Below are 20,731 nucleotides of genomic sequence, written 5' to 3'. Positions count from 1 at the left end.
ACAACATGAAAAATGGAACAAAATGTTGAGGACCGAAAAATGACGACTGTCACTTTAACTGAGGTCAGAGTTCACGCTGCACGTGGTCTAACCAACATGGCGGCGCGCTGTTCAGTTCAGTAAAGTGGAGTCTAAAGTAGAAGTAGGAAGGTAAGAAACAGGAAAACATGATGTGGACTGACATGAAATACGGTGTTGCTGATATTTACTACAATATGAAACTATAAAATGTCAGATAATAAAATACTGACGTGTGGCTTGTTCGAAACAAAAGAAACGGGTGAATGTTTTGCCACCTCAGCCTTTAGCTGACATCACATACTTGTATTCAGTGCAAGCGATTCAGCTGTCTGTTAGCGAGTCATGCAACCAGTACTTACGACTTATAAAGCAATTCATGTATTGACACGTAGTTATTTTAACATATACACGTTCTAGCTGCGGTTCCTGTTTTCATTTAGACTGTTTAATGTAAGGTAATTATTGAATCAGGTCCCAAAAAGTGCAATTATCCTCGTGCCTCTGCGTTATTTTACTTGTTTGGTGTCCTAAATTATAAATAGTGCAGCTGAAGTAGCTTTAAGGGAACAACTGAACTCATATAATGCAGTTTTTCTCTTGTCAAAAAGTGATTATAGCTGCTACACTGACTGAAACGTTAATAATGCGTCAGAATGACCTGATTTCATTCATGGCGTTTATATTTTAAATTTAAAGCCCCTTGGATAATTGCAGAAGCAATCATTTCTTTATTTTCTTGGTAAAATCCAAACACATACAGCTTAAACATCAGAACAATACTATATTGAAGCAAGCAATCATCCTAAAGGTGATGCCTTATTATGGTATAAACTGCAAATATTTTTCGGTCACAATTATTTAATTACAATATCAAAGTTTCAAAAATACATTCCTTTGCTCACTACAGACATCATGTCGTGTGTATTCGCACATTCTAATTGTTTGGTTCAGATAAAAGCAGCTATAGATGTTTGTCTCTAATAATTAAAGTAACTACCAAAATATAGCAACAATAGCTTGTATCATTGAAAGCACATGTTATCGTACCACGAGGACCCGTTGTTTGATAAGTTATCTAATGATAACTTAAGGTGTGGCTAAGGTGTGTTTTGAAAAATGTTATTAAAAATTCATAATTCTGCTGATAATTCTGTTCCAAAATTATAATATTAATCACAGTTATAATATCAAGTATGAGGCCACATAGCTGTGTGAGTTGGTTGGTGGTTTGGGAGAAGGGTGTGCTCCAATCTTCCCTTTAAAACATTAGGGTTACCTACAAGTAACTGGTAATAAAAAATGCCTTGTCTCATTAACCAAACTTGAATGTACACTGTCATGTTTTTATATCAATAAATTGTAAAACATTGTTTGAGAAGTCAGCAGCAGAATCTGGTGTGCGGTTTGTGTGTTTACAAGACTTTTGTGATCTCTTTTATGACAAGGTCCATATCAGTCTTCTAACTGAGCCGTTTAATTGGTGTTTTTACCAGTCAGCAGAGTGATGGCAGATGCTAGTAGCAGCCCAGCCGCTGTTAATCCACCTTCAAAGGAGGAGAAGCCTAAAGATCTCACCCAAGACTCCAAAAATGATGATGTCAAGTCTGATGTTCAAGTTGAAGGGGAAAACGAGGCAGCCTCTGACCCCAGCATGTACCGCTATATCAAAGAGGACCTCTTCACATCCGAGATCTACAAAGTGGAGATCAGAAATCTGCCTAAGTTCATTGGCTTCAACGACCTGAAGAAATTTCTGGCCAAGCACAACCTGAACCCACACAAAATCAAGCTGTTTGGGAAGCAGACGTTTGCCTTCGTCACCTTTAAGAATGAGGAGGAGCGTGACAAGGCCATGAAGATGGTGCACGGCATGCAGTGGAAGGGTCAGGTGTTGAGCGTAAGGCTGGCCAAACCCAAAGCAGACCCGATCCTGAGGAAGAGGAGGCAGGAGGAGGGAGAAGGTGCAGGAGGGCAGCCCCCATCCAAGCGAACAGAAGGGGACGAGGAAGAGGAGCCGCTCAGTGTCCAGATAGCCAGCGTGGTGACTCCTCTGTGGAATGTGCCTTATGAGGAGCAGCTGAGGAGGAAGGAGCAGGAGGTGGTGGGGGTCCTGCAGAGGTTGGCCAAGTAGGTGGTGACATTTATATGGAGTTATGCCAGATGTGTTGTAGACACCTCACAGCAGCAACACTAGGCTTTGAACAGTATGTTTTAGTGAAGGCTGAAATCATCGAGCTATTCTTTCATTAACATTAAAAACGGCTGACCATTATGTTTCCTTTCAGAGAGATTGGCAGCACCAACAAAGCCATGCTGCCCTGGCTGTTTGCACAGAAAGGGAAATACAACAAAATGTGTTGTCCACTGGAAACTATTCGACCGTCTCCTTCACAGGTACATTCACATCATTCATTGCTTTAATTGTCCTCAAAGGGCAATTGCTTGTGCAGCAGTGAAAAGCAGGAAAAACTCTACATTGTTTAACTACCAAATAAACTAATGAGAGCACAAGTTTAAGCTATTTAATACCATATTGTTTCTTCATATGTAGGTTGCTTCACACCTTTAAATGCTTCAATGTCTAATCGCTCTAGCCTTGTTTCTGCATCGGTAGACAGAGTACAGAAACAAGTGTGAGTTCCTCATCTCGCTGGGTGCGGACGGTGAGGATAAGACCATCGGGTTCCGGCTGGGCAAATATAAAGGAGGCTCCTGTGCTGTAGTGGGGCCGGCGGAGACGTGCCACGTCTCAGCCGAGGCCAAGAGGGTGGTCGCCGAGTTTCAGAAGTTCATCAGGTATTATGATAATTCCCAACAAACTGTGGACATTTTGAAACACCTACTGTCACACATAGTGTTTCTTTCTCTTTTTTTTTTTATTTCATACACAAGACTACCTACACAGACAGCTTTAGCATAGGTTTGCACTAGCTAGTGTGTTGAATAGTCCCAGGCTTTCCTTTCTGCTCCCTTTTTTGGCCAAAGAATGTGAATGTGCCAGGTGGACTTAGTCTGACAGCACCAAAAGTCTGATCTTAGAAAAATTACGGTAGTTTTTCCTATATTTAATCTTCTTGTTGAAAACAGGACAACGCCATACTCTGTGTACAGCCCTGAGACATATGAAGGACACTGGAAGCAGCTGACTGTACGTACTACGAGGACCAAACAAGCCATGGCAATGGTGTTCTTCAACCCACAGGTGATAAAAAGCTGTCATATCAGACATAATAGCGTCCCATACTGTTGCGTTTCTCCCTTTGACATCCTTTATTTGTACAATGACTCTTAGAAACTTGAAGAAGCGGAACTGGATGCTCTGAAGAGCTCAATGAGGACGTACTTTACAGAAGGAGAGGGGAAAGACAGCGGTGTGACCTCGCTGTACTTTGTCAGAGAAGGTCAAAGGTGAAAAAAAGCCCCCAAAAACATAATGATTTGTTAGTCAATGTGTCAGCGTTTAATGACTTGATGGTCAGAATTATCCAGACCTTTCAGCTGAACTTGTTCTGTTTTTGGCTGTGAAGGACTTCTCCTAACCCAGAAGACTTGCCCTGTGAGCTGGTCGCTGGAGAGAGCTCCATTCATGAAGAGCTGCTTGATCTAAAATTCAGAATATCTCCCCATTCCTTCTTCCAGGTAAGGAGGAGGAACAAATGCATTTACCTCACATGTTTGCTCTCTCAGCAGCCATTTTATACTATACTATAGAATGTCAGAATTGTCTGTTATGATTAACATCATCCACCGAACGTCCCCACTGGAGCAGATGCAAATTTTACAAATGACTGATTTGTAGTGACTTTTTTTGTGAAATGTTTACTTGTGTGTTGTGTTAGCTACAGAATAGGATGGTTCCAGTTGTGCTTTCTAGCCTTTTCAAGCTGGAATGCATCCATAAACTTGTCTACAGTGCACCAGCTAGTAAAAGAATGAATATGTGTGACCTGCCAGGTGAACACGGGAGCTGCAGAAGTGCTCTACTCTGCTGTGGGGGAATGGGCTCAGCTGGATCAGGACAGCACAGTGCTGGATGTGTGCTGCGGGACGGGAACCATCGGCATCTCTCTGGCTAAGGTAGTGTTTGTTGTTTGTATCAGCCACTTGTAAATATACTGTGACAATCAAAGCAGACATGCTGGTAGTATTTATGTTGACTTGCTCCTTATTTACACAGTATTTGACAGAGTAACCAGTTTGTTGCTGATGATCTTTTGTGTTACTAATCAATAATTAGTTTGCACATATGAAGGTCTGAAAATCCTGACTAATTGCTTTTTTATGTTCTGTGCAGTATTGAAGACATAATTTGATTTTGACATTTTGTACATTTTCATGCTCGCGTGATAGTTTCTTTTTGCCACTTGGGGGCAGAAGAACGCAGACATACAGCGCTGACATGCTACCACCTTATACATGTGAGAGCCAACAGATAGGCAAACTGCTTTAGATGGATATTTTTGCTGCATTTCAATTCAGTTTTATTTCTTTATTTTTAGTCATCTCAGGGCACATAGTAAAGTCAGTGTGTTACAGTTTATTTTTTTTTAATCATAGAGAGAATCCCAACAAATTCAAATGATCCAAATGAGCAGCTCTTTGGCAAGTCAGAAGAAAACACTCCCTTTGAACAGAAACCGATTACAGAATCAGGCTAAAGGAGGGGAGCCATGGGCCTCTAGTGGTTGGGTATGGGGGTAAAGGGGAGAGATGAATATAGAAGACAGACAACAAACAAGAGGGTAGTAAACACTGTGCAGGTTGGTGGGTCTATTAACTGCAGATCAGAAGCTGTTGACTGTTAGCAAGTAAAGAAAGCATGTTGAGCATGTAACATTAATGACAGTGATTTGACATTAAATGTGAGCATATTCAACAGGCTTTTTTGACTTTTGTCTGCAGAGAGTGAAGAAGGTGATTGGGATCGAGCTATGCCAGGAGGCAGTGGAGGACGCCAAAGTTAACGCGAAGCTCAACGGTAAGATGGCAATAAACTCAATGCTGCCGGTAATTTGCACAATCGGTAATGTCATTCTTTTTTGCAGTGGAGGAGAGTAAGTAAATACTTCAACCCACTCAAGTGCTGTAGTTAAAGTTCAGTTTAGAGGTACTTGTACTTTACTTGAGCATTCCTTTTTATGCTACTGTCTCAACTACATTTCAGAGGGATAGGGTATATTTTTAACTTCACTACATTTATTTGACAGCTTTCTGAGATGGAAACTTTAATATATCAGTCTTTTTAAAATACAGCACATTGTTGAATATTAAACCGGTGACATCTGACGTGTCCCCCCAAAAAAAGTGTGTTGTCTGACTTACATTTCAGATGTCTGAGGTGTCAACAGCTCCACCAAATAATGGTTGTTTTAATCTAAACCTCTCACATGGGTCCATTTTAATAAATATTCAAATGATCCAATATCTCACCAAAAATCGAAGATTACTGCATCAGAACTTGGTTAGAATTTTCCCCTAATGATTATATTTAGGTGCTACATATTTATTTTTTTTTTTTACCTCTTTTTGTCTTTGTATGTGTTTGAAGGTCTAAGTAATGTTGAGTTTCACTGTGGAAAAGCAGAGGATGTGTTCCCCAACATCCTCAATGCCCTGGTGTCACCCAACATCACCGCCATTGTGGATCCACCGAGGGCAGGCCTACGTGAGTACACACAACTTAAAATGCAACACTTTTTCAAACCGGTCATATTTAAAAATGTTTTCCTGACTACAGACTCTAAGGTGATACTCGCCATCAGAAGAGCAGAGCATCTGAAGAGGCTAGTTTATGTGGCGTGTAATGCCAAAGCAGCCATGACCAACTTCATAGAGTGAGTCGTGTACAGAATCAAAAGTGTTCTGTCCTTTGGAAACAATGGGATAGTTTTTCTTCTATATATGGTGACGTTTTTTGTTTTTTTTTCTGCAGTCTGTGCAGAGCTCCATCCAACAGAGTTCACGGAGCCCCGTTCCGTCCAGTGCGAGCCATGGCTGTGGATCTGTTCCCTCAGACCATGCACGTCGAGATGCTTCTGCTATTGGAGAGAGTGGACTATAACTCCCAGCAGTAATTAGGAAGAAACTGGTTCTTAGCCTTAGAAAGAGGCCTTGTACAGCTTGATAGGCAGCATGGGCATCCTATAGCATAAATGTATGTATGTATACAGTGCTCCAAGTAGCCTCGAAAGTTTTTTTTTCTCTGTAAGTATTTGGAAGGCCTTATAGTCTGAGAGAGTGAGGAGAAAAAAAAGGCCAATTACCCCTCAACTGTTTCACCCAGTTAAGCCCCCATATTTCATAATTTAAATAATCTTAGCGTCATTGTAATATACGCAGGACAATATTCGCTAAAGTGAGCTGTAAGGACTGGGCCCTTCTGTTAGCCATGGTCTCTATGAGCTGTGGCTTAAAACTACAATTCAAATCATGGTAGCTTTAATTTTCAAACTGACAGCTTGTTAACTTCTTTGTTTCTGCGTTTAACCTGTGTGTGATTGAATAAAACAAACCCTTTCAAGTCATTAGTCAAGACATTTTATTTTGCATAACAAATATCACTGTAGTCATGAAGCTCAGGTTGCAATACATACTTCATTTTCTAGGCAGCAACATTTCAAACGATTCATTGGTACAACTCAACAGCAACATGTAAAAGCAGTATTTTTTTTTCTTCCTCTTCTCACACTGACACACACTTGGCAAGACAGCACACGTACAGAGGGGTAAGCACATTCTTAAAGCGATCTACACTATCACGAGAGCCTTGTTGAAACCGATGTGCCCTTGTATGTTTTTTTTTTGTAGAAAAAGCACAGGCCAAATACTCGATAGAGAACGCACAGCAGTTTCTATTTTGTTCCAGCAAGTGATAAGCATTTTCCTGTTATACATCTATTACTGTCTCTACTGTACAGTTTGCAGCAACATTAAGTATTCTATAAAATGCATAAGACTGTATGTAAGCTTTGGTATACACAGTTTTGTCAGCTTGTGTCGGACTAAATGACTTGATCGCATTTTGTTCATGTCAGTACCAACTAATTTTTTTACAAGGCTGCCTTTGGAAAAATGTATTCTACTTGTGATCAGACAGTATGAGCATCTGTCACAATGATGGCAAACGTACACAAAATACACAATCCATTAAGACAAATCTTAAAAATCTGCACATGCTGTAGGCATATTTCCCTAAGTGTCATATTTTATAGGCTGTCTTCATTAAAAATACTAATTGCCTAAAGAAATGCTTTATCAAGTAACTGGGGCTTGGTCTTTCCACTTCTTGCTGAAGGGTGTTTTAGGTCCAATGTACTGTATATACTCTGAGCCCTTCATGAAATGGATTAACTAAGGCAACATGTAACCAACGTGATTTTCTTAAGGGCACCAAAAAATAAGAGCAACTAAAATGTATTAAGCTGTTAGTTGTGTGCATGGTAATAATATAAAGCGAGTGAGAACTAAGAGCATTAATGAAATGATCCTCAAACTTACTACAGTACTCTGTGGCCCTGTGCTTGGGTTTACTGCAGTACAAGCATGGAGAGCAGGACGTCAGTTTCTGCCAAAGCAAATGGAAAAAAAAGGCAACGAGACCCTCCAATTACAAAAGCCAACCCAAATATCCCAAAAGCAGTTATTTCTGTACCAACAGCATGATCACTCAACAAAAATATCAGACAGGACACGAGTGCATAACAACGGGTCCGAATAGTGATCACTTCACAACGCATGTTCTTATCGTGCAAACCAAGACAGCGACTGTCCATTCTGAGGAGAAACAAAACAGCATATATTTGTATTCATCACCCAAAATATCCATAACACCTACCATTAAAATATCCAATAAACAAGGAACTTTGTTTCCCAATTAAAACGAATGGTATAAATACAAATAAGTATTAGTAGTCCCTTTCAAATACTTGAAGCACAAACAAAACTAACAGATGCTGGTACTATAAGACTGCCACTGTTGAAAACAACACTTCAAAACAAAACCAGTGTGTGCAGTGATTTTTCGCAGTTAAAGAAGCATGCATTTTTATTCCGATGTGGTTCATATGTTATCAAGTCATGGAAACTTCTCTGCACCCTGGGGGATTTTTTTCCTAGTGCCATAGCGAGGACGCATCTAGAGAGGTAGACGGTATTTGCTCTACGGTCTGTTAGTGCATTTAGTCCTACCCTTACATCTACCAGCTGAACCAATAAAACACGTGAAAGAAGCAAGCTGTTCTACTGGGCTGGTCAATGTGTTACTATATTGCCATTAGATCTCAATGATGCATAATTAAGTGATAAATGGTGGTGTGATGTCTGACAGTGACTGGGTTTCAGTGCCGTGGTTCGTCAGTGACTCAGAGACTTAAACGTCGACAGTGCAGAGGGGTTCGCTCCCTGGCTGGGCAGACTCCATTATGGTCATCTTGGGTTTCTTCCTTGTTTCCTCCTGTTCCAGACATACAAAGTAACAGAACATGAGCAGTATATTTAGAAAGATTGCCCAATTAAAAAAAACATACATATCCTGGCAGTGATGATGAAAGCGTGTCAACCAGAGACTGACAGCTACCCTGATCAAAGCCTTGAAGCATAAAATGTAGCTGCGGTAAAGAAGAGAATCCCACTAATTGGGACCCTGAAGATTCACCGTCTGCCTGAATAAAAGCTAGACTTTAATTTGATTTAAAACTGCTACGTCACATTTCCTTCAATAAGCTCTCTGGTGGCAAAATACCCTTTATGTACAACAAATAAATCCTTTTGGCTTTGGAAAGGGAAGAAAAGATGAACACATTCCAAAACCAAACAGGCCCCTACTTTAAATGAGAAGTTCTACACTGAGAAACCAAACAGTTTATAGAGCAGACATTTGACACACTTCTGCCAAGGCTTATTGAACACAAAGAAAACAGAGTCAATGTTACTAGTAACACGTGCTTTTCCTAGCAGGGTAAGCCAAAAGGCCTTCTGTAAAAAGTTTTATACTTTTATTCATATTTGAATCAAAATCCAAATGACAGCCGAAGTACAGAGTTACACATCGACTGTGTTCTTAAACATTTCATCTCCTCAGAACCAGGCCACCACTGAAAAGTGCATTATTATAGATGACAATCAGACAAACCGAGACAAGAGGAGGGTTGTGGAGCCATGACATTCAGCTCTTGTTAAAAATCTAATTTTCTTCAATCTGTAGAGAAAACAAATAATTCTTACCCTCTGTGTGGCCAGTTTCCTCATTTCTTCTTGCAGTTTGTTCAAGATATGAAGGTTTGGCTTGTTCTTTTTGGCATACTGCTGGAGCTCAATCACACTTTTGTCTGAGCTCTCCTGAAAAAGATCACATTGTTTATCTCATGCGCAAAGACATGGCAGAGGCCAGGGTACACACCTCCTAACAGTGTCCCACTAATACAACAACAACAGATGGTGGGTGACACCCTAAGATATACAGTGTGCTGAATAATGTAAGCAATGCTGGCTTTAAAATGAATGCCAATGTTTTGTGAACAAGGAAATGCACTTAAAGTCTGTACATATTAGCAAGTCAAGCACACACAATGCATTTTGGCGAGTGACAGCGATTAAAGCGTCCCTTCAAGCAACATGCCAATGAACTAACATGCCTTTGTAACAGCTGAATTACAACTATAACCACAATAAAAGGCTAAAAAGACACTTCAGACTTTTGTATTGGCAAAAGCACTGTAAGCTAGAAAACTTTAAAAAAAAAAAAAAAATCCCCCATCAAAACCACCATAATGGTCTTAAAACATTTAAAATGATAAAACAACAACTAAATATTGAAAAGCCATTGTAAAGAATAAGAACTAAATTGCCACTTTCCCAATGCTTTTGTCTGAAGAAAACTGAAGTCCCTCTCCTGTAACTGATTCGACCCCCCAAAAATTATTTGTGCATCAAAATTAAATATTTAAAAGTGTTTGAAAATAATCCCTTCCTGCCATCAAGTGATTCAGATATGACTCTACACTGCTGCAGACCTACGACTCAGTTACTCCAACGACAAAAATCTAACACTTGAACACAGGAAACTGATTGTGAAGATTTGAATTGAGACTTGATTTTCACTGGAGGGGCTTTTGAAAGAAAAGTTAAATTTTTTACAACCACAAAAGCTTTACAACAGGTGCTGCTGAGGGTACTCACCTTCTTGACCATCTTATTGCTCTCTCTGCCATACATGCGCAGCAGTGAGCCCCAGTTCTTAACATGGGGGTGAAGCATCTGCAAGATCTTCTGAGATGCTAGCTGTTTGCCAACCCTCTTGTTCTTGCCTGGTGACAAAGATGACAAAAGCCTGTCAGTGAAAGCTTCATGTATGCTAGCTTGAAAAAAAGTAGCTTCATTAAGTAAACATTTCAATAAAAGGTACTACAATATTGTTGCTCAATGAGTGTGTTGAACTGACTGAGCTATGCTGCTCTACAAGCCATTTAAGTGTTTCTCTGCAACAGTGCGCTCATCATGAAGGAATAAGAGGATAAAGGTCTACTTACACCAGCCACGCACAGTATGCTTCCCACATATCATCACATATTCACTCTTCTGGTTTTTCCCCGGAATCACCTCAAATTTAATGCTGGTGTCCCCCATTCCATGGTTTCTGTAATGAACAACAAACATTTGTTTTCACATAAATAAATGAAACCTGACACATTGGGCTCCAAGGTATCACCTGCACCGATGACAGAACAATAGATTTAAGCAGCAACAGCAAGTTTTGAGGTTTACCTGCAACACTAATGAGGACAGACTCAACTGTGTTACTTGACCGTACATTGAAATGCATGCAATTGCTGCACTGGTTTCTGTGTTGGATGCTAGTCTCTACAAATCAACACAATGAGAATTTCTAAAAGACATGACATTACCACCTCAAAAATGTAATTACAATTCTAAAAATGATAAATCTTACTGATGACATCATTACATCACCTCAGCTGTTACCTTTTAAGGCACTCATGAAGAATCTGATATGGTGAAAGTAGTCCTGCTTTGTTGGTCAGCTCGTACACTCTTGAGTCTTCTATACTGATATGATTAAAATACTGTGGGACGGAACACACTTCAAGTTAAAGACATATTTTACATTCAACAGAAACTTTGTACATTTTGCAACAATACCTGATGATAAAACTCTTAGTCTTTACAGCAGGGAATTGTTATCTGAACTTTACGTAAAGATACTGAACTTCACTAATAAGAATTTCAGGTACAAACATAGATAAAAGTCAACTGTATGAAGTACCTCCAGTTCGTCGCCCTCGACAGGTTTCTCCTCCGAGGTCTGCTTCACAAAGTCAGGGATGAGGATTTCCAGTGTGGCTCGAGCTGTAGTTCACAAGAAATAACCAGTGAGGGCAGAACTACTAACATTTTCTAACAGTGAATATAGTCAGTACGAGCACTTGTACATTACTTAAGTGTGTGCAGTGCATCATAACCTACTAGCAAAGTGCCCATAGTATGAAAGGATGAAAGGCTCTTGTGAGGGGAAGTAAGTGTGGGGGAGTTGTACTACAACAGACTCGATCGTGTCAGTTGATTTGTCTGGCAGATCCTAGATCATAAATCAGTTATGTGCACTCCAGTCACTGTCATCCATCTCTAACGTGATGTAAATCACAGTTTTCCACATCAGTACAAAGTTAGTTCTTTATAAAAAATTTTAAAAAAGGGCTTCAAGCTGATTCAGCTGTTCTAAATTTAAGACAATTCCTCTATATGCAATCCCAGAGATATTGATCTACTGACAGTTGCTAATACAATGAACATTTAGTTAGGACATACATCAACCAGCTAATCATGATGCTTAGTATCAGGAATAAAGAAAATTACCAGCTTTATTCTTGGCAAGTTTTTTACTGCTTGCAGTTCCTGTGCCATAAGTTACTCCATCTATAATAACAGACGCTCCAAAGGGTTCACTTGGGTTCTCTGTGAGGCACAAAAATTCAGTTTGATATAAATACATTGAAAGACTCAACAGCAACAAACTAGAGACTTTAATTTGTAGGAGATGAAAGCAATTGGGATGGAGGGACAACAAAAGAACGAATGATAGATTTAAACATCACACTGTCCACCAGATACACCCTGTGAACTCAGATTGTTATTAAATAATTTAATCCTGATAAGGTAACACATGACTTGAAATAGCTCAATTACAAAAGAACAACTTACCACATTCAAAAAAGTTGTAAACAGGTCGAACCTTTAGGACACGCTGCATATATTCATGCAAGATACAAACTTCAGACTTTCCATTGGGATTGATGACAAATTCTGTTAAAACAGAGGAATAAACAGCATCAATAAACATACACTGAATAACAAGTCTAACATATTAAAGATGTCAAACTCGAGCTCTGGACCTTGTTCTACATCCAGAACAAACAAAGCTAATGCAGACACTGCCCATTCCTTAGTACCTTTGTTGGTGCTATTAAAACAATTTATTATTAAGTGGAACATGTCCTATTTTGAAACAAATTTTCTATGGATCAAAAATTTTTAGTGATTTTTAACGTACATTATAGCCGAAGATTATTCACAGCAATCCTGTTCCCAAATGAATGTGGATTTAACATGGCTTACTTCCCTACAATGACATTTTCATCATTATGGCTTTTGGAGAGAGAGATGTGTGCTGTAGCTGTAGAGTAGAGCTAATTTATTAATGTTACACTGGAGAATTTGATATTAAGTAATCAGATACAGGAGGAGTCTCTCATTACTACAACTTATGTGAATGTAAGATTTTTAAGTCAGAAGAAAAATAAGAACCAACTGTCTCAGCTGTGTCTTATTTTTTATATTTTTGCTGCCCAATTACAAAAGATGTGATGTTTGTGGTGTTTTGACACTTTAGCTGCAGCTGATTGCAGGCTAACGATGCCATTTCTCCTACTAGGTTTGAATGCTTGCTACTTATTAAATGCTATCACCAAACGTTCTGGACCTCTGACTTTGAATAAAAATCAGATATGGACCTTTGAGTAACAAATTTGAGAACACGTCATATGTAGTTGTGAACGGCATGGAATTCACACAGAAGCACTCTCTGGGGACTGCTACCTTTCTTAGTAGGAGCATCTTGGACTGACAGTGTGATGAGTTTCTGGTTGGCAGGCAGGATAGGTCTCTCTGACTCTGCCTGCTTCCTCTTCATGTCTCTGTTGAATTGTCTTCGCTCAGCCCACGTGCGAAACTTCTTGACAGTTACTTGTTCAAAGTCGAAGCATTTTTCCAGGTACAGACGAAAATCTTCAAGTTCTGTGATGAGGATTCATGAGGTTAGATGGTGTTTCACGGCACCAAAAACACAACAATAAGCTTTTGAAAAAAAAAAAAGTCTATCACTGCCAAAAAAGCTTTTACCTATGGACTCATCCTTGCACACTTCCACCTTGGCCTTCACCTGTCCTAAGGCTCCTTGAGCAGTGTCACAGGGCAGGGACTCTTTACTCTGCACATTGTTATCAGTGGTACCTTCGCCTTGTTGGCCACCTTCAGTGAGACGGACAGTGTCCTGCTCCTCAGTGGTAACATCTGACCTTCCTGCTGTCTCTTCGCCATTTGCCTCCTCACCCGACTTGGAGGGAGACCCCCCTACATTAGGACTCACTTCCCCGTTCAGCTCCCTCTCCTCTTGTTCCTTCATTTTCTTGTAGTGCAGGCAAGGGATGCTGCTGGTAGGTGGGTCATGTTTCTGTGTGGAAAAGACAACCGAGAATGGTGATGTAACGTAAACAATGTAATTTTGATTGATGGCTGTTGTTCCAGGTGATGTTTTCGATTTGTAAAATGTTATTAAAGTGACAGAGCATCTGTTGTCAATAACGTGCTGACATTGACCATTGGTCAATATTTGCAGGGAAGCCTCTTTTCACACAGCGCCAAACCCTTTAAATCAGCATCATATCCAATTCAATGTATCCAATTAAATTCCAGTTACTCCAACAACAATACTTCTGAAACTGTGGAACTTTTTATCACCACCTAAATGTATTTTTATGTATGACGTGGGTGACTTCTGGATTAGAACTACAGAATGGAGTCACCAGCTACTGTAGTTTAGAATTCAGCTGAGAAGCCTGCAGCACAAGCAAATTTTCTAACCATTCTCTTAAGAAAGCAGACAGACACCCAACTAATAGCATGTCAAAAACTGCTGCATGAACTTTTATTCAAGTCTGCGTAATTACTTGTGTTGCAGCTTACCCTAATACTGCCAGTCCCGAGGAAGTAGGGTCTGGACCAGGTAACCACTCTTGTCTCTCTGTGCAGGTAGACTGGAATGCCTGAGTTATGGAATGTCATGATCCATCCATCAGGTAGAGGCTCAGTCGGTGGACGGCCCCGACCTGGTATACAGAGAAATGTAAATATAAATGCAGGCACTACTACTTCAGTTACTTTATGTGGTGAACCTTATTAGTATTAAAAGATGATGCTCCCAGCTCTGTGATAAAGAGATATTGATATTGGGCTACTATTGCCATCAGGATTAGAATGACTGCAGAGAATGTTTTAATGCCACATTTGGTTTAAGTATGAAGTTCATGTGAGGCAACTTTTGGACCAAACATGCAAGTCACTTAAAAGTTTAATAACAACATGAAGCAGCCAATATGCATTTATAGGTAGTATATTATAGTGTGGAGATGACAATTCACAACTACGCTATTCTTCTTCCACCTAGGTGGATTAAGTTAGTGTCACACCAGGTTGTACTTTTATCCTTTCCTCCCTGGAGGTCTCCATACCAGGACAAGACTATAATGTATTAAAATGCAACCTGGCAGCATTTTTACTACCACAGTGAATAAAAAGGATGGAGCATTGTCACGCTTCATTGCTGTGAGATCAAATTTGGTAGAGGTGTAATTAAGACATTACAGAGCAGGCTTGATAACTTCAGTCTTAGACTGTTATTTACTCCTTAACTTTAGAGTTTTCATTTAGCAGAAATGCAAAGTTTTTGCTGAAGTTTTTCCAAGTCTCAATCTTACCAAATGATAGACACAAGGAGATTTATTGTATTCTCAAATTCATCCATGTATCTTTCATGCAAAGAACCCAAGGTTTTTTATTTTGGTTTTATTCTTGAGGAACAAACTAAACTGACGATGTTTTTCAGATTGAAATTGTAAATTGCCTGTGACTTAAGAGGTTATGTTCCAAACCTGGTGCAAAGATTTGATAATGATCTGCCACAAAATTACCGGTTTAGTAGATGTATGCATGTAGTGCTTTACATCTCACTGACCAACATCAGTGTGCATTATGTCAAAGATTAAGAGGGCCTTTGGTTCGTTGTACAGATCTTACCACATCTGCCAACCATTGTCTCTAGAGAACCTGTATTGTAATCAATCTCAGTAACATGCAAAAACGTGCAACACAAGAAACAAAATAACCTACAATATGCATCATTTTGCCACACACGGAACACTTTTATAGTACATAGCAGTAGTATCAGTGTCTTGTGGCTCATAGCACTGAAAGCACATTCAACTGTCTGTTCAGTGACAGTACCTAACCCTAAGACAGACAGATCCACCACTCACTCTTCAGGACAGTCTTAATTTTGGTCATCATGGGCTGAACACCTCCTTCACCATCTGACTGATGATCACTGTCCCCACCATATTTGTCTTCTGCCGGGCGCATCTTCTTTGGAACTGGCATGCCCTCCTCCAGCAGAGCGTCGACATCATTGTCAAATTCCTCCTGGAAGAGTCAGTGTTTCAGGCCGACAGACAACGATGGGACTAGTTTAAGGGAGTTTTAAGTGCTTTGACTTAGAAGAAACTTTATCTGATGCAACGCCATAAATTGGACAATTGGAGGAAACACAATCAAACCACAGCATAATTATACGAAAAAAACATAAAATCAGCAGTTCCATTTGGGGACAAAAAATATTTGTGAATTTAGGATTTAATAATAATGAACCTACAAATTAAATGACAAACTTTCAGCAGGTTTGATCCCTCCTTGGATATTACTGTTGATGATTTTTGGGTAAAAAGGAAACTAAGCATTTAATGGAAGAAATTAAAAATGGCACTGACCTCTTCCAGCTTCACACTTCTCATTTTCAGAAATGAATAAATGAACAAACAAAAAATATATATATTTTATTTATGATAATTAAATGAACATATGATCGTATCTTAACCAGTCATGTCTATTGAAAAACAAAAGACTGAAGTGAAGCAAAGACAAATAAAGAAAACATGTAATTTTGATTCTTGTTTAGTGGCCCACTGATTAGGTCCAAGTTTAATTTACTCAATCCTACACATTCCTCCATTTTCTCCCTCATTAATTCATATCTGCCCTATTTGCACCATGTTGCCCTACAGCCACTAGCATCACAATCGACATAAAACACATCCTGTTTTTACCCCCATTTTACACTTCAATCAAACATGTTATCAAAAGGTTGTTTTGAAGCCAACATTTGGAACTATGAGCAGCTGACATCCACCATCAAAGTACTATTTTTATGGACATTTCAGTTTGTAAAAAAATATGAAATTGTACTGCAAAGAAAATGAGAAAAGTGATTTTGGCGGCAGATTGTGATGCTTTTGGACCAATACTACAGCTGAATGGTGGGGAAGCTTCACACAGCTCAAACTGATTATGTTTTTGTGCATGTTTTAACATTTGTCCAATGACATGCAGTTCAGACTTGTGCAGGGTTAAAAGTGAAATGGTACTAGTTCTGATCCAGTAAGGGTGCCATTGCAACTTTTCTGGAAAAGTTACCAGGGTGCTCATTCAGACACAGGCACAAAATGGAAAGCAGTGCATGCCTGACAGGGGCTTTAGACTGCTTTTCCACTAACAAACTGCACTATGTAGAACATATATGGGTTTGGACTGAAACTTTAGTACTAGGCTTTTTGAGATGCCAGTCAGTTTACAGCATTAGAGAAAGCTGGAAACTGCAATTATTTTCTCTTCAAAATATTACAATTTTTACAGTAAAATTACACCAAAAGTTGTTAGACTGCAATGACAAGGAAGGCTGTGTTTTGACAGAGTGCCATTAATGCCCTCTTATGTATGGACTGTACAGTGTGGGCTGTAATAGGCCTACATCATTAATGTTTGACCAGTAAAGAATAAATTGGCTGTGTAGCTGACAATGGATTCTGCAAACATAAGAACAGACGTACCTCATAGGAGTAAGCTGCAGTCTCGTCATCTCCTTGCTCCTGCTGAACTATGACCTCAGACTTAAAGCCACCTTGCTCTCCATTGTCATGATCCAAGAAGTTCTCGTAGAAGTCATCCAACTCATCCAGGACAGCGAACTCTACCTTGTTTTCCAAGTCTACTTCAGTCTCCTCTGACCTCCTGCCTCCAGTGTTTCCTCCTCCAGAGCTACCTTCAGCTGCCTCCTGCTCACTAGTTAAGTCATGCAACTCGCCATTCACACTCTCTAAACCATCCTCACTTCCTGCCTCCTGGCCTTCACCTGTGTATGACACCTTTCTGTCTTTGCTACTGCTGCTTTCAGTGAAGCTTACACTGATCTTAACATCTCTGAGCAGTTTGACATCTGGCAGAAACTTGGTGACCGGGGGAGCGTGGCGGGCTGTTCTGGGGCACGGTGGATTTGGATTAGCCTCATCTGAGAGGTGGCTACAGAAAGTTATGGAGCCCTTGCTGAGGGGCTGCTGTGTCTTGGCTTCCCCGTCCCCTGGGGTGTATGTGTATCCATCACCACCAGAGCTAACGTCCATTACCTCTGCGTCACTGGACGTTTGCAGGGGAGGTGGTGGAGGTGCTCTGCCCTCGTCTAGGCCAAAATCATCAGGTGGCTCCAAGGGGAGAGGGGGTAAAACATCATCTATCTCCATTTTATCTAAATTATGACCTACAACTTAAATAGACTGACAACTGATATAAAAATATCTTATTGAGAGACTTTCTTCTTATCTAAACCCAGAATACATGCAGAAGCACATCCCTGTATAGACCACGTACCAGAGGTGAAAATGCTAAGCTGACTACATTGTTCTTTTCATTAATGTAGACAGCTTTCAGAATCACTGTCTCAATTATTGGAAATCACAATGCATTCAGCTTAATATGGGATCTAGGCACTGATCATCCTCCACTGCGATCTTCTGGGAGCTAGGAAAAAGGGACCAGTGAGAACAGATGTCAAATAATGCAACTTTATAACTTAAATGACACAGTACTAAACTTAGAAATTGTTACAACTATGTAGCAACAGAAAATTAACAGGTCCCCTGGCTCAGGAGCATGTTTAACTTGTATATAGGCGAGAAAAAAAGCAACAAAATCACAAAATAAGATCGTGAACGATCTATCTTTCGCGCATCTGTTCTATCTGCAGCTGCACAGTGGGCCCCTCGTAACGCTAGCATCTATGCTAATGTGCTAACATAAACTATCAGCTACTGAAGAAAAGGCGAACTAGCCACAAAACAATGGTTGGTTATTGAAACACAGAGGTACTCACTGATAAATATGACACAATTGTCTTCTCTTGACCACCTAGCTACCTTCCTAAATTATTTTATTGTCGACGCGCCGCCATACTGCCTCAAACGTAGCCCCGCCATCTTGAAGAAAAGCACAGCGGCGAGCCAACTCATGGCCCGCCTTCCAGTACCGGCATTTTGACAACTGATTGACCAGTAGGCCAATCACTGCGCCCTGCTGCTACTACGCCACCAAAGACTCAACCAATCGAGACAAGCGCAATACACGCTATAGCACATCAGCAGCATGTTAATATACAGTGCATGGTTAAAGTAGAACTGATGTAGGTAACACACCCCAAGATTTACCTCACATCTTTTTTACAGTCATAGGTTTGCCTACAATTATTTTAAGACATTGCTTAATAAAATTTTTACTATAAATAATGTATCTAGAAAAAAAATATTTTAAAGGGGAGACACTACAGGGCAATATACCAAAATCTTTGATTAATACAGGTTGGACACAATCGTGAAATTTTGTCAGTTGATTACTTACTATATGTTTTTATATCTTTCCAAGTCCCTGGTATTTCGTATTGCAATTGCGTATTGTAGTCTTAACATTGACTAAAGCCATCTGCAAAATGGTTGTCTCATTTTGTGAAAACATGAAAGGGGATGATTTTACAGCTCTTTTTTTTAGCACTCCATAAATCAGAAAATACTTTTAACAGTCAGGGAAAAAAACTAATTTGCCATGATTTTAGGAATAAAATGTTCTATAAACCAGGCTACAAATTATATATGAATAGACCCAACTGTAAAAACCTCCAGAATATAGATATAAGAATAAAACTGGAAAGTTTAAAGTATGGAAGGCCCACTGAAGGTGACATTTCTGGCTCAGAGTATGTATAAAAAAAAATACAGATGTAAATAATGCCAATAGAGAAAGCACAATAAACGAAACACCTAAATGTGTATTTTGAATGCTTTCCTTTCATCACTCCAAAAGAAGACATGTTAACGAAGCAAAATATCCCAAAATGTCATAATTGACCAATACATGAAAATATTCTTTTTCTGTTGTGTCTCCCTTGTCTTTCCTTTTTTTCCCTTTGTTTACATGCCATGTTTACTCATCTGACTGTAGATACTGTATTATTACCATAAACCAAAATAGGAACGGTGGTTGGTCTGTTTGTCTGGTGTATTATAAGGTACGGGATGATTTTCAGTGATGTCCAGGGTTCTTTCTTCTAACAGGGAGATATAACTGAATCATGCTGACAAGACGTCTGTAGTTTTCTCTGAAGGTAGAGATTTATCAGACTTATGTAAATGCATTGAATATATGGTATGGCCTGATGGATATAATATTCCAACTGGCCAGTTGGAGTCACTATTCACTCATAGTTGTAGGTCAGTGACAATAAACAGCAGCATGAGAACAAAATACAAGGGCACTTAGGACAGCCTTTTGTTAGATAAAGTTAAAAAAACAACAAAAAAAAACAAAACACAAACAAAACCAAACAAACTGTAGCAGCAGTTTAAACACATTGAGATAAGTTGTATTTTTGTGTATGCTTGACTTACAGTAAGAAAAATACTGGTGTGATAGGATCAAGCATGGCTTTGTGATGCATCCTGCACGTGGCTTCGTAAAAACTGAAATTAGATCAAAAATGTGTGGAACCTGATGGCCAGATAGTTCAGCTGGCTGAGTGGGTGACCCATAAAGACGCAGTGGTCATGGGTTTGAATCCAGCCTATGGCCATTTACTGCATGCCATTTACATTTCCTGTCTCTCTCCACTATCCTATATAATAAAGGCCAAAAACATAACTTAAAAATGTGTGAAAATAATATTCACAAATCATATCAAATGGGGACTCTTCTGCTTTTATATGCACCTGAGGAGCTGATTTTAACTCAGGTCACTGCTGGTTAAGTGCATTGTAGTCGAATGTGTAAAGACAATTATTGTAAGTTGACAGCAAATATTCAATTGTCTTTTGCATAACTAGATTGATAAACCACATAACAGGTTTCTTCAGGTTAGTGGACTGCAGTATTTGTCCTGCTGAATTACAGTCTCAGCTCTTGTATGAGTAACATACGTGGGTAAATGGTCAACATGAAGCAGAACTAAAATAAATCCAGCACAAGGGGACCTATTTTAGGATATGGAGTTAAATGC

At 39.5% G+C, this 20,731-nt stretch overlaps 2 protein-coding genes across 2 annotated transcripts; one reads left to right on the top strand and one right to left on the bottom strand.

The window, feature by feature from the left end:
* Positions 1–57: 57 nt before the first annotated feature.
* On the top strand, positions 58–6,539 carry trmt2a (tRNA methyltransferase 2 homolog A). Its single transcript, XM_023271537.3, has 12 exons — positions 58–150; positions 1,515–2,148; positions 2,307–2,415; positions 2,636–2,817; positions 3,109–3,223; positions 3,314–3,429; positions 3,549–3,660; positions 3,976–4,098; positions 4,924–4,999; positions 5,570–5,686; positions 5,759–5,855; positions 5,954–6,539. Exons 2-12 carry the CDS (start codon positions 1,526–1,528, stop codon positions 6,093–6,095), a joined length of 1,812 nt encoding a protein of 603 aa, XP_023127305.2. The 5' UTR covers positions 58–150; positions 1,515–1,525; the 3' UTR covers positions 6,096–6,539.
* dgcr8 (DGCR8 microprocessor complex subunit) lies at positions 6,536–18,698 on the bottom strand. The gene is made up of 14 exons (XM_023271536.3): positions 18,563–18,698; positions 17,247–18,210; positions 15,624–15,786; positions 14,275–14,417; positions 13,432–13,762; positions 13,129–13,326; positions 12,235–12,336; positions 11,890–11,988; positions 11,300–11,382; positions 10,999–11,099; positions 10,548–10,654; positions 10,198–10,325; positions 9,244–9,357; positions 6,536–8,473 (listed from the first exon to the last, which is right to left on the bottom strand). Exons 2-14 carry the CDS (start codon positions 17,931–17,933, stop codon positions 8,390–8,392), a joined length of 2,340 nt encoding a protein of 779 aa, XP_023127304.1. The 5' UTR covers positions 17,934–18,210; positions 18,563–18,698; the 3' UTR covers positions 6,536–8,389.
* Positions 18,699–20,731: the final 2,033 nt, after the last annotated feature.

The sequence above is a fragment of the Amphiprion ocellaris genome, chromosome 6 (genome assembly GCF_022539595.1).
Source record: "Amphiprion ocellaris isolate individual 3 ecotype Okinawa chromosome 6, ASM2253959v1, whole genome shotgun sequence".
NCBI classification, from domain to species: domain Eukaryota; kingdom Metazoa; phylum Chordata; class Actinopteri; family Pomacentridae; genus Amphiprion; species Amphiprion ocellaris.
This window is presented reverse-complemented; position numbering and strand designations above follow the sequence as displayed.

Excerpts from the sequence above, each read along its gene's own strand:
- dgcr8 (XM_023271536.3), bottom strand. The coding sequence starts at position 17,933 with ATGGAGATAGATGATGTTTTACCCCCTCTCCCCTTGGAGCCACCTGAT. Across the intron at positions 14,418-15,623 it reads AATTAAGACTGTCCTGAAGA|GTCGGGGCCGTCCACCGACT; the intron begins GTGAGTGGTGGA and ends TCTGTATACCAG. Across the intron at positions 11,100-11,299 it reads TCGAGGGCGACGAACTGGAG|TATTTTAATCATATCAGTAT; the intron begins GTACTTCATACA and ends TCCGTCCCACAG.
- trmt2a (XM_023271537.3), top strand. The coding sequence starts at position 1,526 with ATGGCAGATGCTAGTAGCAGCCCAGCCGCTGTTAATCCACCTTCAAAG. Across the intron at positions 4,099-4,923 it reads TCGGCATCTCTCTGGCTAAG|AGAGTGAAGAAGGTGATTGG; the intron begins GTAGTGTTTGTT and ends TTTTGTCTGCAG. Across the intron at positions 5,687-5,758 it reads TCCACCGAGGGCAGGCCTAC|ACTCTAAGGTGATACTCGCC; the intron begins GTGAGTACACAC and ends TCCTGACTACAG.